General features: G+C 41.6%; 2 protein-coding genes across 2 annotated transcripts; one reads left to right on the top strand and one right to left on the bottom strand.

The window, feature by feature from the left end:
* Nucleotides 1–66: 66 nt before the first annotated feature.
* Nucleotides 67–3,478, bottom strand: prf1.1 (perforin 1.1). The gene is made up of 5 exons (XM_047037716.1): nt 3,185–3,478; nt 2,232–2,771; nt 1,930–2,068; nt 1,526–1,740; nt 67–1,360 (listed from the first exon to the last, which is right to left on the bottom strand). Exons 2-5 carry the CDS (start codon nt 2,762–2,764, stop codon nt 493–495), a joined length of 1,755 nt encoding a protein of 584 aa, XP_046893672.1. The 5' UTR covers nt 2,765–2,771; nt 3,185–3,478; the 3' UTR covers nt 67–492.
* A 3,326-nt stretch (nt 3,479–6,804) lies between these two features.
* Nucleotides 6,805–14,286, top strand: paqr4a (progestin and adipoQ receptor family member IVa). Its single transcript, XM_047037749.1, has 3 exons — nt 6,805–8,445; nt 9,824–10,042; nt 10,416–14,286. Exons 1-3 carry the CDS (start codon nt 8,172–8,174, stop codon nt 10,847–10,849), a joined length of 927 nt encoding a protein of 308 aa, XP_046893705.1. The 5' UTR covers nt 6,805–8,171; the 3' UTR covers nt 10,850–14,286.
* The last annotated feature ends 121 nt before the right edge of the window (nt 14,287–14,407 follow it).

Raw genomic sequence — 14,407 nt, 5'->3', positions numbered from 1 at the left:
TTTAAATAACAAATGTGCCTGCATGCAGTTCCGTGTATCGAAAGAAAACTCACATTACCATTTAGGTAGATATGTCAAAGTCAAATTTATTTATAAAGCACAACAACTTATGTCGACCAAAGTGCTGTAGGCCTACAGTCATATAACCAACGAGACATATTTATGGGACATGACAAACAAACAAAAATTCCTACCCAATTGCAGACTCAAATGCTAAAGAAAAAAGATAGTTCATAAAGCTCTCAGGACAATTCTGACTGGAAAGCTTTTTCATTAAATATGTCCTCACACTTCCAAGGCCAGAGGCAATAAAGAAAGACACTGTAATACAAGTGTATGCTACACAAATCAAAATGCTCCAAAATAATACAGAAATATCACATAAATGAGAAGACAGAAGACATTTTCATTGATCTGACCTCGAACATTTACAGAGTTGAAATGTAACGTGTAGGTTGACGTGTAGGTTAATAAATACATTTAAAATCAACCTCACTCTTTGCTCCCGGTATTAAAACTTTGGTTATCTTGGAGCTTTGGCTCGTCCACAAACACCCCCATTTTCGCCAACATCTCTCTGGGAACAGGATGGGCATACCGTGACACGTACACCTTCTCAAGGTGTGGGTTCATTGGAGAAGGTTGGTAGTCCATGCAAGTGGGACCACTCAAGCTTGGTGCACAGGTCACCTCCCATTTGTAGAACATATTCCCGTGCTGAAGAATGCAAAGATCCTCCCCTACTCCAGCAGTAAACTCTTTCTCACACCCCCCTAATAAATCATCGTCCCATTTGCTGTCCTCATCCCAAACCTCAAATCTCACTTTATTATCGACTGAGAAATCTATGGTTCCCAGGTCAAAGGTCATAGCCCAGTGAGGGTTGTTGTTGTTGTAAATGACGGGAGTACGTTTCTCTTCGTGCCCTGTGACGATCACCTTCACAAAGCCGTCCGTGGCAGTGGAGTGGTCTCCCCACAGGGCCTCACCCCTCTGCACGGTGAGGACTACACGAGCCAATCCCCTTTTCTTAGGACAACAGTCTGAGCCCACAGCTGGGTCATTTTGACAGCTGCAGACACACTGGTCTTTGAAGTCTCTCTTGATGCCTTGCTGGCAAGGTTTGGAACAGTTCTTCCAAAGGGCCTTCTCTAAGATATAGTGGCTGATTGCCTTGCGCAGGTTCTTCCGCAGTGGGTTGGTGGTGGGCAGCAACTCGTGGAGGGACTCAAGTGAGTAGGACACGATGTCTGGGTGGGTGGGGAGGGTCGTCAGCCACTCCTTGTATGATGCTGGATCTTTATCAGCAGAGAAGAGAAGCTCTGGTTCTGTGGTGTGGCCACCCTTTATCTCTGTGAACCTGAACACAGAGAGAACAGAGAACATAGACATCGGCAAGGGAAATGATGTCATAATGTTTGTGGGAAAGCGAGGAAGAATCTGTGTCAGGAAGGCTACAGTTACACACTTTTACTATTCATGTATTGGGTGGGACAGTATTAATTACACACAATCTATTGCTTACCTGTCATTGAACATGCTGGAGAAACTGGCTTTGTTCTCTGTCTTTGTCTTGTCTTCCTGGCAGCGTTTAAACTCTGCCTCCAGACCGCTGCCTCCCACACTGACTGATGCTTCCACATCCAGGCACACCTGCACCTCCTCGACACTGAGGCCCTGTAGGCTGGCCTGGCACTGCTTGATGCTGGTCACAGACTGCACCGTTCCACCAAGGTTCACCTGATAAAACTCCAGAGATCAGACCTGGAAGATTTCATGCAAGGCTGTGGCAAAAGGCAAGGGCCGTATTGGCTGCACTCCAAGGAATCTTAACAAAAACTGTCTGATTCTTACATTTCCGTGTGCCTTTAATTTATGAATTGGCAACTAAGTGACAATTTACCACGTTTACAACAAGCACTCTCTAACCTTAGTGATGTAATGGGTGCCAAAGTTGTCAATAAGCTTGTAATAGCGGGCTTTGTATTCTGGATCAAATGTTTTGGGGAGATTTTTCAAAGCCTTGCGGAATTCTCTGTGCTGCCTCGGTTGGCTGGAGACTCGATAGCTGTTTCAGAAAAAACAAATAAATATCAGTCAGTTATTCAATTATTTAATATGAGTATATTCATAGATGATTTATGACGAAATTACATCAAAGATTACGAGGAAATTACATCAAAGATTATGAGAAAATGACACCTCATACTGAGGTTATGGAACCCAGTTACCTGTAAAAACCACAGGCTATGCTGTGGCTTGTAAAACTGAACTTGTCACTCTTGGTTTTCTCCATTGAGTATTCAGACAGTCTAGATTTTGTCCCAGCCATCATTAATTTCCCACTTTTATCTGCGACATTTAAATCCAAGTTGATCTTCCAGTTATTATTTACTGAGGAGCTGGCGGAGCTAACGAGAGACTCACTGGAGCGGTGAAGTTTACTCGAGACTTTGATGCTACATTGTTGGCTTGGCCTCCAGTCCACCACAGCCAGGGGGAGCTTCTGCATCTTGCCCCCCAGATAGGGGTTCCGGCACAGGGTGCAAGTCTTGTCTTTGAGTTGCCATAAATTCATGTCGATGACAAAGGCTCCTTTGCGTTCCATCTTGGTGATGTCAAAGCCTTCTCCAGCTAAGTTGGATCCTGGAACAAATTCAGCTTCTTTGCACTCTTTGGCCGAACCATCGGTACATGCTTGGAAACTTATGGATGGCAGGGAGAGCAGATGCCCTGCCCACAGGCAGACGGTGATAGCCAGCATACTGTATCTGGATCAGATGACAATACGCAACAGCTACTGGTTTGAATGAAGTTCAGTTATAAATTTAAGGTCAGGCACGTGGATTTAGTTATCCACTCTTTAAGCAAAGAGAATAACACAATACAAAATTGATTTTAGTTCATTGGTGTTAGGACTACTACCTATCCAGTTCTTTCAGCAAATTCAGCACGTCATTGTAAATTTTAATCTAATAAAACATAATTTCTTAACAACAAAATTGTGGCCAATGGAAATGCTGAATGGCCAGTAACTTTGAAAAACCACTTGGCAAAATGGCTGGTGGCCAAAAAAGTTACTGTTGAGCGCTGGCAACAACATATGCTTCATACAGCTATAACACAGTGCAACTTTTACAGTACATGGTACAAATTACATTTGTATGGCAAATCAAATCCTTACCTTCGACCAGTTTGTTCACAATGTGAATAAATGTGTGATAGTTGGTGAGAGGCAGTAATGTTCTTCAGTTCAGTCAAACAAATAAAGATGTTCGCATCTTGAACCGAAGGAGAGACTAAAGCTGTAGATTGTGGTGTTCCTATAAATGTCGTTACCAGGGCTGTGGTTTCAGAGACGCTGCTGGGGGGGAATGGTGGTCTGTGTGAGTTAAGTGGAAACTCAATTTTGTCGGTTTGTCACACAGGTCATTTCTCTGAAGTGATGAGGTGAGGTATTAGGAAGTTGAACTTTTTATTCAAATCACATTTACATGTATTCATTTAGCAGACGCTTTTATCCAAAGCGACTTACAAGAAAGAGCTTTACAAAAAGTGCATAGGTCAATGATCATAAACAGCCAGATAGACCCAAAAACATTGCGGGTAGCCAAAACATGAAGCATACATTGAGAAAAGCAAATAAGTGCCAATGGGTAGAACCATGGGTAGATGGGTAGAGTATGTAGTTGAAACAAATTACAATTAAACAACATGATCCTCAAAAGTGCTAGAGTGCACCTCAGTCTCACAACCTTTATGTATAGGGCACAAGTCTTCTGTAAAACCATTTATCATGTCATTTTAAGAATTTAACCTTTTAAGGGTTTTGTCCTTCGGATTTTGGATTGGTCATGTCTGACACAAATGAAACTTGCAGACTAAGAACAAGATATTGGTGGGCGAAACCCAGTACTTTAAATACTTTCATTTACAAAACAGTCTTCTGTTAGGCCTATATCTGTGCTGCCAACAAAGAGAATAGAAATGTTTGATTCTATTCTTATCTGCAAATTAGAACGTTTCATCCAAAAATGTATGTTAAACTAATCAAATTTCTACATTAATAATCTATATACAGTGCCCTCCAAAAGTATTGGAACAGTGAGGCCAATTCCTTTATTTTTGCTGTAGACTGAAAACATTTGGGCTTGACATCAAACGATGAATGTGAAACCAGAGATCAACGTTTCAGCTTTTATTTCCAGGTATTTACATCAGGATCTGATGCACAAATTAGAAAATATCACCTTTTTGTTCGAACCCACCCATTTGTCACGTGAGCAAAAGTATTGGAACATGTGACTGACAGGTGTGTTTTGTTGCCCAGGTGTGTCCTATTACATACATTATTCAATCAATAAATACCACTGAATGTCTACACTCAGGTTCAGATTGGGTAAGATAGGTTTTGTCTATGCAGACTGTATTCAGAGGTGAAAACAACATGAAAACCAGAGCGCTGTCTTTGGGTGAAAAACAAGCAATTGTGAGTCTTAGAGAAGATGGAAAATCAATCAGAGCCATTGCAGAAACATTGGCCATAGCCAGTACAACCATTTGGAATGTCCTGAAGAAGAAGAAAACTACTGGTGTACTAAGTAACAGACGTCGAACAGGTAGACCAAGGAAAACATCAGCAGTTGATGACAGAAACATTGTGAGAGCTGTAAAGAAAGACCCTAAAACAACTGTTAGTGAGGTCAGCAACAACCTCCAGATGGCAGGAGTGAAGGTATCACTATCTACTGTTTGCAGAAGACTTCATGAACAAAAGTACAAGGGCTACACCAGAAGATGCAAACCACTCATTAGCAAGAAGAATAGGAAGGCCAGGCTGGAATTTGCCAAAAAGTACAGAGATGAACCTCAAAATTCTGGGACAAAGTTTTATGGACTGATGAGACAAAGATTAACTTTTACCAAAGTGATGGAAAGGCTAAAGTTTGGAGAAAGAAAGGAACTGCTCATGATCCCAAACACACAAGCTCATCTGTGAAACACGGTGGAGGTAATGTCATGGCTTGGGCTTGCATGGCTTCTTCTGGGACGGGCTCATTAATCTTCATTGAGGATGTAACACATGATGGCAGCAGCAAAATGAACTCGGAAGTCTACAGAAACATTTTGTCTGCCAATTTAAGGAAAGATGCAACCAAACTGATTGGCAGAGCCTTCATCATGCAGCAAGATAACGACCCAAAACACACTGCCAAAACAACAAAGGAGTTCATCAGGGGCAAGAAATGGAAGGTATTAGACTGGCCAAGTCAATCTCCAGACTTAAACCCTATAGAGCATGCATTTTACCTGCTTAAGAGGAGACTGAAGGGAGGAACCCCACAAAACAAACAACAACTGAAAGAGGCTGCAGTGAAAGCCTGGGAAAGCATCAAAAAGGAAGAATGCAAAAGTTTGGTGACGTCAATGGGTCACAGACTTGCTGCAGTTATTGAAAGCAAAGGATTTGCAACTAAATATTAAGTCTTATTCACTTAAATATGTTTTAAGTATATCTGTTCCAATACTTTTGATCACATGACAAATGGGTGGATTCAAACAAAATGTGATATTTTCTTAGTTGTGCATCAGATCCTGATGTAAATACCTGGAAATAAAAGCTGAAACGTTGATCTCTGGTCTCACGTTCATTATTTGATGTCAAGCCCAAATGTTTTCAGTCTACAGCAAAAATAAAGGAATTCGCCTCACTGTTCCAATACTTTTGGAGGGCACTGTATAATGTTTTCATTTGTAGACTGTCATTTGCTCTGCATACATCAAACACTAGGAGATTGACCCTAGAACCGGCACTGAGGAAGACTACCCTTTTACCACAAGAATAAGGTGCTAGTTCAGAGCTAGTGCTATTGCCACTTTGGAGTTAGTTCGATTCAACGAGCTTTTACCCTTTTCTATCAAGCCAGTGCTGGTTCGGAGCCAGAACCTATTTTCAAATGAGTTATTTCTCTTTTGACACCCAAAGCACCAGTTCTGAACCAGTACAAAAGTGGTTCTTAAGTAGTACCAAAACATTGCTGGTCTAGAACTAAGAACTAAGAACCGCTTGCGTCAGGGGCTGGGGTTACAGTGGCCAACGGAATCCTTCGACAGCCATTACGATAAGTTTTTTATAATTCATATTTCAGCTAAACGGATACGTGTAAATCTGAATGTGAATTAAAATGTGACGAGAAATGGGCACTGCACTGAGATGCTAGCTATAAAAATAGTATAGGCCTACAAATAAATACACTGCTAGTATACTTTAAGTACCATGATAATAGTATACTTTTTACACTTAAGTATATTTACAAATAAAACTTGAAGTATACTTTTTTTCGTAAGGGTCACGCATTGACTTTGAGACACGCATTTCAACCAGTTCACACGCTCACACGCCACACCTTGTAGCCTAATTCTCAGACAGAAGGCAACATGTGGTGCATGTGATCTCTCACTCGACATTTTTGATCAAACTTGACCACCCTGGAGAACTGTCTTGCAAGCGTCCTTCAACGGTCTTGAAAGGCCCCGAGGTCGGAAAACGAATTGAGAAGCGGGTTTTCTTGTCTATTGCGCAATACCCTGGACTCGCAGCAGTAGCCTACAACAACACTGGCATTATCAGTGCATAATTGTATAAAATAAAGTTTATTAATGCACTGACTAATAAAGAAAATAGTTAAAAATAGTTAAAACACTTTAGATTTTACTGGGGCAAAGCAGATTTATACTGGGGTACGTGCCCCAGAGAAATCACTGATTTGAAAATAGGCAGCTGGCTCCGAACCAGCACTCAAACTGCCTTGGTGGAAAAAGGTTTTATACCCCATGTAGTAACCCATGTAGTGTCGTCAGGCCCTTTGGTCATTGTTAAAAGCCGAAGGTGGGTGGAATTGGGTGGAGTCTTCAATGGGTGGATCAAGAACTGGCTTTCAGTGGGTAGGCTACCAAAAAGGGATGCTCAATGTGTTCGAAAATACCGCAATGCTTAATAATTGGTCGACACTGAAAGTTTGTGGATATTGTCTTTTGTACACCCGTCTAAAGGACTCGGAATATATGCTTATTTTTCTGCATTCTCCTCTTTCAACCTAGCCTACACTGCAGTAACCGCCGCTACTGTACCCACATTGGATTAGAGGGGTAGAGAACGTCAGCGTCCGTAGTAGGCATCACATCACATCAGCAATACCCAAATTGGGACTAGCCGAGGCCGATGAACAAGCCTTATCTCACACAGAGGATCCGAAGTCAATGAAGACATGGATTAATTGCGTGTGGTGACGAGAAAACGATCAGTATTCAGGGTGTGGACTTTAGCTCTCGAGGGTCATCTTGTGCAGATCGTTTGAAATCTACCGGTTCGAATCACAGCAGCATACTAGATAGCTACAGTTGCTAGTCAAGCAATGCATCGCCGATTGACATTTTAGCTAACACGTTACTGTAGCGGGCTAACTGTACCCCGGCTGGCTAGCCTCTTAAACATCAGCAGTGTTACTTTAATCGCCAACAAATTTTCGCCAAGCAAAACATGGAGACTTGTTTAAATGTAAGCAGTCAAGTACGTTAATTGAGTGATAGTGTTCTGAATTCAATAAACGTTATGACCCCATAGTCCTCTGTTACAAATCCGACTGTTAGCTAAACCTATTCTCTGTAGTCAGCAGTATCAAGGTGACGGACAAATGGAAGTAAGCTAACGCTAGCTAGCTAGCTAGCATCACTGGACCTGTGAGCTAACTGGCAGTGCACAGAAAACCGTGGTTACCATGGCGGTAATGAGTGCTGTGGAATGTGGCATCAGTGAGAACCCAACGTTACCAAGATGAAGACTTTTTTTCCAATAAACCGATGGCTACTGGTTTGGTGTTATGCAGACAATTAGATGCCACATGTAATGTATATCACAGGCTTACACCATGTGTGTGGTTGGCCTCGTATATGTCCATCCCTGCGGATGACACCGGTCACTGTTTTTAAAAGCAAACAGCGGGATAAAAGCGCTGTTGCCGGGTAGTGGTGCTGAAACGAGAGGACTGATTTAGTTGTTACAGTAGTTAGAAACGATCTAGAGCTAGCTGCACCAGCTAGCCTAGGTATCTGGCTAGATATGTAGCCAGCTTAAGCAGCACAATAATTAGAAACACCACAGATCGATACCAATGGTGTCTAATAAATTTTTATTCGCAATAATTCTGTTAAATGTGTATATAGGTGTACAGTCGTTTTTTTACTTTTTTGGTGGCGTGGTTTTAACAGTTCTGGTTGCTATGGCATTTTTAAATGGCCCTAGACTATTAGACTGGGCCAATTCACCTCCCCATCTTCAATTCAACAAATACGTACTAACTGGATACAGACCGATCTCCTCAGTGCAAGACTGTATCAGAAGCCTGTTTTATCTGCACAACGAACTGGGAAACATTTACACACATGGTGAGTAGTAAAAAGTATTGGACAAGCCCGCCAACTACTGTATTTAACCTTTGGCATCACGGAATACAGCATTTTCAATAGCAGTCGAAATGACCAACTACTAGTATCAAGTATGCAACTAGTTACACGCTATCCCAATTCAGTTTGCTCTCTCTCTTTCTCTCTCTCTCTACTGGAAAGCAGTTCGCTCGGTTTACAGTAAGAGTAGAGAATAGATCATTGCTTTGCTGTTTGTTTAAATCCTCTTTATTTTTCATTTTCACAGGACCAGTAACAATACATACCATATCATAATCTCTAGAAAACATAATGAATAACATTTACCTCTAGTAACCTTATCTGTCCAGAAGGCTTTTCCACTGTACAAATAATGCAGGCATTGCCATTGAGTATTGCTCTGTGAATCACTTCGTTCAATAAGATGCAGAAGGATACACATCTACCGATTTGTCTTTCAGCATAGTAGAACTGATTAGTGTGATCGTCATGAAGCACATGTAAGCTTGACAGGAGGAGCGCTCATTACTGTACATTTAAAACAGACAGATGATTGATGACTCACAGCTGAGCACGTGTCCTAAATGCCCTGCTAACCCTGCTATCTATGTATGCTTTTAAACTGGATTGGATTATGAAGCATGTACTTTCTGAGAACAAACATTCTGAGAAGTGTCTTTCCTAAAGAATCCAGCAAGAAATGTAAAGTATATTGTGTTGATGTATCGACTAGATATACTTCTGAACATGTGAAGTCACTATCCAAGGTATATGTTCAGTCATTTGTTTAATAAGTTATAAAACAAATGTCTAGTTAACTCTTAAATGTGTAGCATAGCAGTAATATTTGAGTAAAAATAATTGACAGTTGTCTGCTCAGTCGGGTCCATTCAAAGGGGCCTCCTAGAAAGCACTGTAGTATTGGGCTTGAATAGCTGGGGGTGAGGGAATAACATACTCAAAATAGATTTGTTAGATGGCAATGGCAGTATCACCTGGCTGGGACAGATGATTTGACTTTGGGAAAGGCAGAGTGAGCGAAATAAAAAGGGGTGTGTGGTGGTGGGTCTATAAATGATGATAAGCGTGTATATGTCTGTATCAAATTTCAAGAACCAGATGAATTTGTCCACAAAGCATCTACATGGCGCCAAGTACAGTAACCTACAGTAGTCCTTTCTCACTGCAGTGCCGTGGCAATTGTTTTTTTCTTTTCATCTGCTCATGGAAGGTTCCCGTGGTGCTCCCAGTGTATACCTAATTGTCACGTACTTTGTGCAGACCTACTTTTACAATTTGTAGTCTTCACCTTTTATATAGGCTTTGCCGCTGCACAGGTTAGCCTAATGTCACAAGCCAATTGTCCCTTCCTGTCCCACAGGCATCCCCCTGCTCTGCTTCCTGGTCCTCCTTCCTCTCAACATCCCCTGGTCCCAGATCAACGTCACCTGGCTGGGCGTGGTCCACTTCTTGGCCTGCCTGTCGCCCCAGCTCGGCTCCGTGGTCTACCACCTCTTCATGAACCACGAGGGAGGGGAGCCTGTCTACCACACCCTTCTTACCCTGGACATGTGTGGCATCTGCATGATCAACACACTCGGTAAGCCAGGAGGGACCCGAAGGACTCACCACTCCAGTTTCCTCCTTGACCCTGCCTTTGTTTGTTCGTTGGAACATTTGCTTAATGTAAATCATTTTGACGGACCACATATAGTGTCATTTACATATTGTCAGTGGGTAGCCCATTTCCATGTAAGGGAAATATCTTAATTCTTATTTTATTTGGGTTGGTGTTTGTGCGAGGTTGATAGCATTCAGTAAAATGATAATGAAAGCAGGTTTACATTTACATTTAGTCATTTAGCAGACGCTCTTATCCAGAGCGATAGGATAGTGTAATAAAGTTTGTTGTATATAAAAAAGCAAAACAAAACCAGACCCTTTCTGACTATCTGTGTGTGTGTTTGCCTCAGGGGCTCTGCCCATCGTCTACAGCACACTCCTCTGCTACCCCTTCACCCGCTCCGTGGCTCTGTTAGTCTACATCCTCCTGTCCAGCTACGCCATCTACTGTGCCATCACGGCTCGGAGCAGCGTGAGGCGCCTGCGTTCCTTCGCCTGGCAGGCCCTGTTCCGCTTCTCCTTCTTCCTGCTGCGCTGGGTGGGCGTGGGCGGCGGCAGCCCCACCTCGCTGCGCCACTTCCTCACCATGGACGCGCTGGCCTTACTGGGCGGTGTCATCAACATCGCGCGCATCCCAGAGCGCTTCCGCCCGGGCCTGTTTGACTACTGGTGCAACAGCCACCAGATCATGCATGTACTGGTGGTGGGGTCTATTCTCTACCTGCATTGGGGGGTACTGGATGACTTGCTCTGGATCAACAGCTACCACTGTCCCTCAGACTGATACACCCCCAGGTGCAGCAGGAGCCTACAGGGTTTTAACAGGGACCTCTAGGGGTGGGGGGGTGGGGGGGGGGAGAGGACTTGAGGGTGAAGGGAAAAGACGTTCCCGTGAAACTAAGTGACGGAGGATGTTTGGAGAGTTAAAGGTTGGACGGGCTAAACCAGGAAGTGCTGCATTCATAAAGCTGTGCATGACAGGTGAGGTGAAGTGTTTGGCCCTTCATGCACTCAAACCTAGAATGTCCATATCTCCGTCAATCTTGTTTGTGTATTTGTTAGTTGTTTTGTAAAAACAAACCATGACCAGAGGATATTGTAACCACACAAACACACACACACACACACACACAAAAGTACACTTTAATGGTTAGATATCAATGTTTCTGAAACACTTCTTCACTCCCATCTTTAGTATGTGAAACACCACCTGAGCCATAGTAGACTACTTTGACTAAGATGCTTATCCTCCATCATTCATAATCACTCAAGCAGAAAGATCATTTGACTAAATGATATCATACTCATCGAGAAGGAAGTTCATTCTTTCCACCTCGTTTTTGTGACCTATGCAGCATATCCGCTTTTGAATGAACATAATATACTTACAACAGATACATCGCACACAAGTACACCAAGGCTAGTAGTGATGCACATGTAATGACCATCACTCCCAGCCCAGTCTCAAAGTCCTATGGAACTACTTGAGTTTCTGTATTTTAATTTATTAGAGGAATATCTTCATTTTATTGTTTTGTCCATATTTATGTCTGTCTTACTTGGTCCTTTTGTCTTTCATCTGCACTTGTTTTTTTTTACATGTTTTCCTTTCTGCCCCTATTTGAGTCTGTATCTCACAGTTTTTGTTGTGTGATTTGGTGGAAATTCATTAGGAATGGGTGAGGGGGTTCATTTCCTGGTTTGTTAGTGAGCTGCTTTTAAGGTACTTATAGACTACATTGTCAATGGTGAGGTTGGTGGTGCTGTCCACAAGAGTGCTGCTTTTTGATTGGACACCCTGTATCTTTGAGTGACAGCCATTTTGAATAAGGAATAACATCTTAGGTCATGCTTCATATTTACTATTTTATGTTACTTTTGAGTTATTTAATAACTCCCAAGAGCTCTATTCCTGGGTTGATTAATCCTTCGAAACACTGTCCTTTATATTATATATTAATTAATCTGTGTTTATATTTAAAGGGACCATTTCTTACTTTAAGATAAGAAGGGATTCTGTTCTAAATCATGGTATGCCTCTTCAAGTATTTAGCTTTTTTTGTGGAAGTTTCTAAAAGGGATTTTAATATTTTAACTGTAGGTATTTTACTATTTGTATGTTTTGCACATCATGTATATCAGTTAGTAAACATGCCATTTATTATTATGCATTTGAATAGACTGAAAACAAACAGCAAGGCCAGTCATAGATCTCTCAAGGCTTCCACTTAGCACAGTCTGCTCTATTAAGATGTTTTATTTCCACTTAGTTAGCACAGTCTGCTCTATTAAGATGTTTTATTTCCACTTAGTTAGCACAGTCTGCTCTATTAAGATGTTTTATTTTCGATGCCACCCTAGAAGTGGGGATTTTGTGCCACAGGTAGAAATGCCAACCTTCTTGACAGCAGCATGCTGTCAGTATATAGATTGTAAAAGAGTCATTTGAATACACTGTGTAGCACAAAGAATCTGGTCAAAAGCACTGAAACGTTGCTCTACTCGGCTTGCACTTATGTTTTAACCCTGAATCTTGGTAGTTAGATAAAGCTCCAACAGCGTTAAATGGCGTGTGGTGTGTATAATTCAGGGAGAAGTCAACCAGGCAAGAATGAACCCCAATTCATCTCTTTTTTTTAAAGCTGCAACAACCATATTTATTTGTTGTCCCTACTGTAAGTGAAAGATCACAATTGATTTGGTACAAAACAATGCACTTATGTTTTTGTTATTGTTGTGATTAATATAACAATGTTTACGTTCTTATTTTATTTATGTAATTTGAGAATGTATGTGGAAGGTATACACCAAGCATTTTGTGTCATATTTTTTCAAAAAGGGACTTTTTATTTGTCCAACTGTTCCATGGGACTAACTTTTGTTTAAAGTTTATATAGTTTCGGTTTCTGTGTGATATTGCACTTTTGTAGTCCACACGCACTGTTCTTTCCCACTTCCTTAAAAAATAGCCAAACAGGCCTCAGGAGTAGCATTTACTTTGCTCACATTGAGTCAAGCTTGAGGGAGAATCCATACTCTCCCACCCTGGCTTCAGTCTGCAGCCCCACCCCCACCTTACCAATGTGTAAGGCTGATTAACCACAGCTTTTGAACTTGGTCATCATTACCGTGATGACTATACTATAACCACGACCCCTTTGTATCGTTGCTAGGACTAATGCATTGCAGTGCACTGAATGAATCTGATTAATGCATGTTAGTAGCTCTCAAAAAGAAACTGATGTCTCATAAGAGGATTTCAACTTAGTATTAGCCAAATGCTTGTGCATTGAAACCGGTGACACAGCCTGTGTCTGTCACTCCAGCCAAGAGCTTGTACATGCGCCCGGAGAAACGGAATGTGTTTTAGTTAGGGGGGAAATAGTCTACCATAGAGGAACATGAGGGACTAGAACAGAGGCAATATACACTATATCAAATAAACTGCACTGTTTATTTTTTTCAAAAGGGCTTTGGATCAAAGTGAATACCAATAATGAAACTTATTTAAAGTCCATATAAATAATGTAAATATGTGTATGTAGATTATGTATACATACAGTGCAAACTATATACTCTGATACTACTTTTTATACATGTACGTAAGTCTGTAAAGGGAAAAAGGAGTAATGACGTATGTGTACATCAGTCCAAGCTCAGCTTCAGAGCAAAGGCTGAGGCTTACCACTGTGTGTTTACGATCAAATACATCTGTATGTGAACACAGAATGAAACACAGAAGCACCTGAATTTCAATTCTGTGCTATTGTAGATGTGGATAACACCAAGGGGGTTCATGATAAACCTTATTGAGAATGCGTGTATCATTAAAATGTTTGTATTATTTTGTATCTGAACAAGGCGGTGAGAAGGGGGGGCGGCATGTGAACACCTCTGATTACAACTGGATATCTATGCATTATCAGATAAAACATTTTAATTAACACTGAAGTGGTGTGTTAAACTGGTATCTCAAATGGAACAATGAGACATGGGCCCATTTGAGCTTTCGGGCTTTTAGAACGCACTCTACTCGAGTGCTGCACTTGAACATCCTGGTTTCGCTTCTCAGGGTGGCTTAGCGGCAACGTCCAGGCCTAGCGTCTTGTCTGAAACATGGCTTTTAGGGAGGCAGAGAAGTGTCACTGTGTTTGTACCTACCGGGTACACAAAGAATGAGTGTGAGGTTGTCTATGGAAAGTGTTATAGGACATACTGAGGTGAGTAGGAGGAATGGAGGCTTGAGGATGGAACTAAAAATCATTTTTCAGAAGTGTGACCAGGCCAGCAGTCATTGTCCTTGTCTGTATATACAACATGATGTTTGAAAACCTCACTAACG

Source organism: Hypomesus transpacificus, chromosome 17 (assembly GCF_021917145.1).
Source record: "Hypomesus transpacificus isolate Combined female chromosome 17, fHypTra1, whole genome shotgun sequence".
Lineage (NCBI taxonomy): Eukaryota > Metazoa > Chordata > Actinopteri > Osmeriformes > Osmeridae > Hypomesus > Hypomesus transpacificus.
This window is presented reverse-complemented; position numbering and strand designations above follow the sequence as displayed.

Coding starts and splice junctions, on each gene's coding strand:
- paqr4a (XM_047037749.1), top strand. CDS start 8,172: ATGGTGTCTAATAAATTTTTATTCGCAATAATTCTGTTAAATGTGTAT. Junction 8,446..9,823: donor GGGAAACATTTACACACATG/GTGAGTAGTAAA, acceptor CCTGTCCCACAG/GCATCCCCCTGCTCTGCTTC. Junction 10,043..10,415: donor CTGCATGATCAACACACTCG/GTAAGCCAGGAG, acceptor TGTTTGCCTCAG/GGGCTCTGCCCATCGTCTAC.
- prf1.1 (XM_047037716.1), bottom strand. CDS start 2,764: ATGCTGGCTATCACCGTCTGCCTGTGGGCAGGGCATCTGCTCTCCCTG. Junction 2,069..2,231: donor ATAGCCTGTGGTTTTTACAG/GTAACTGGGTTC, acceptor TTTCTGAAACAG/CTATCGAGTCTCCAGCCAAC. Junction 1,361..1,525: donor TCCAGCATGTTCAATGACAG/GTAAGCAATAGA, acceptor CTCTGTGTTCAG/GTTCACAGAGATAAAGGGTG.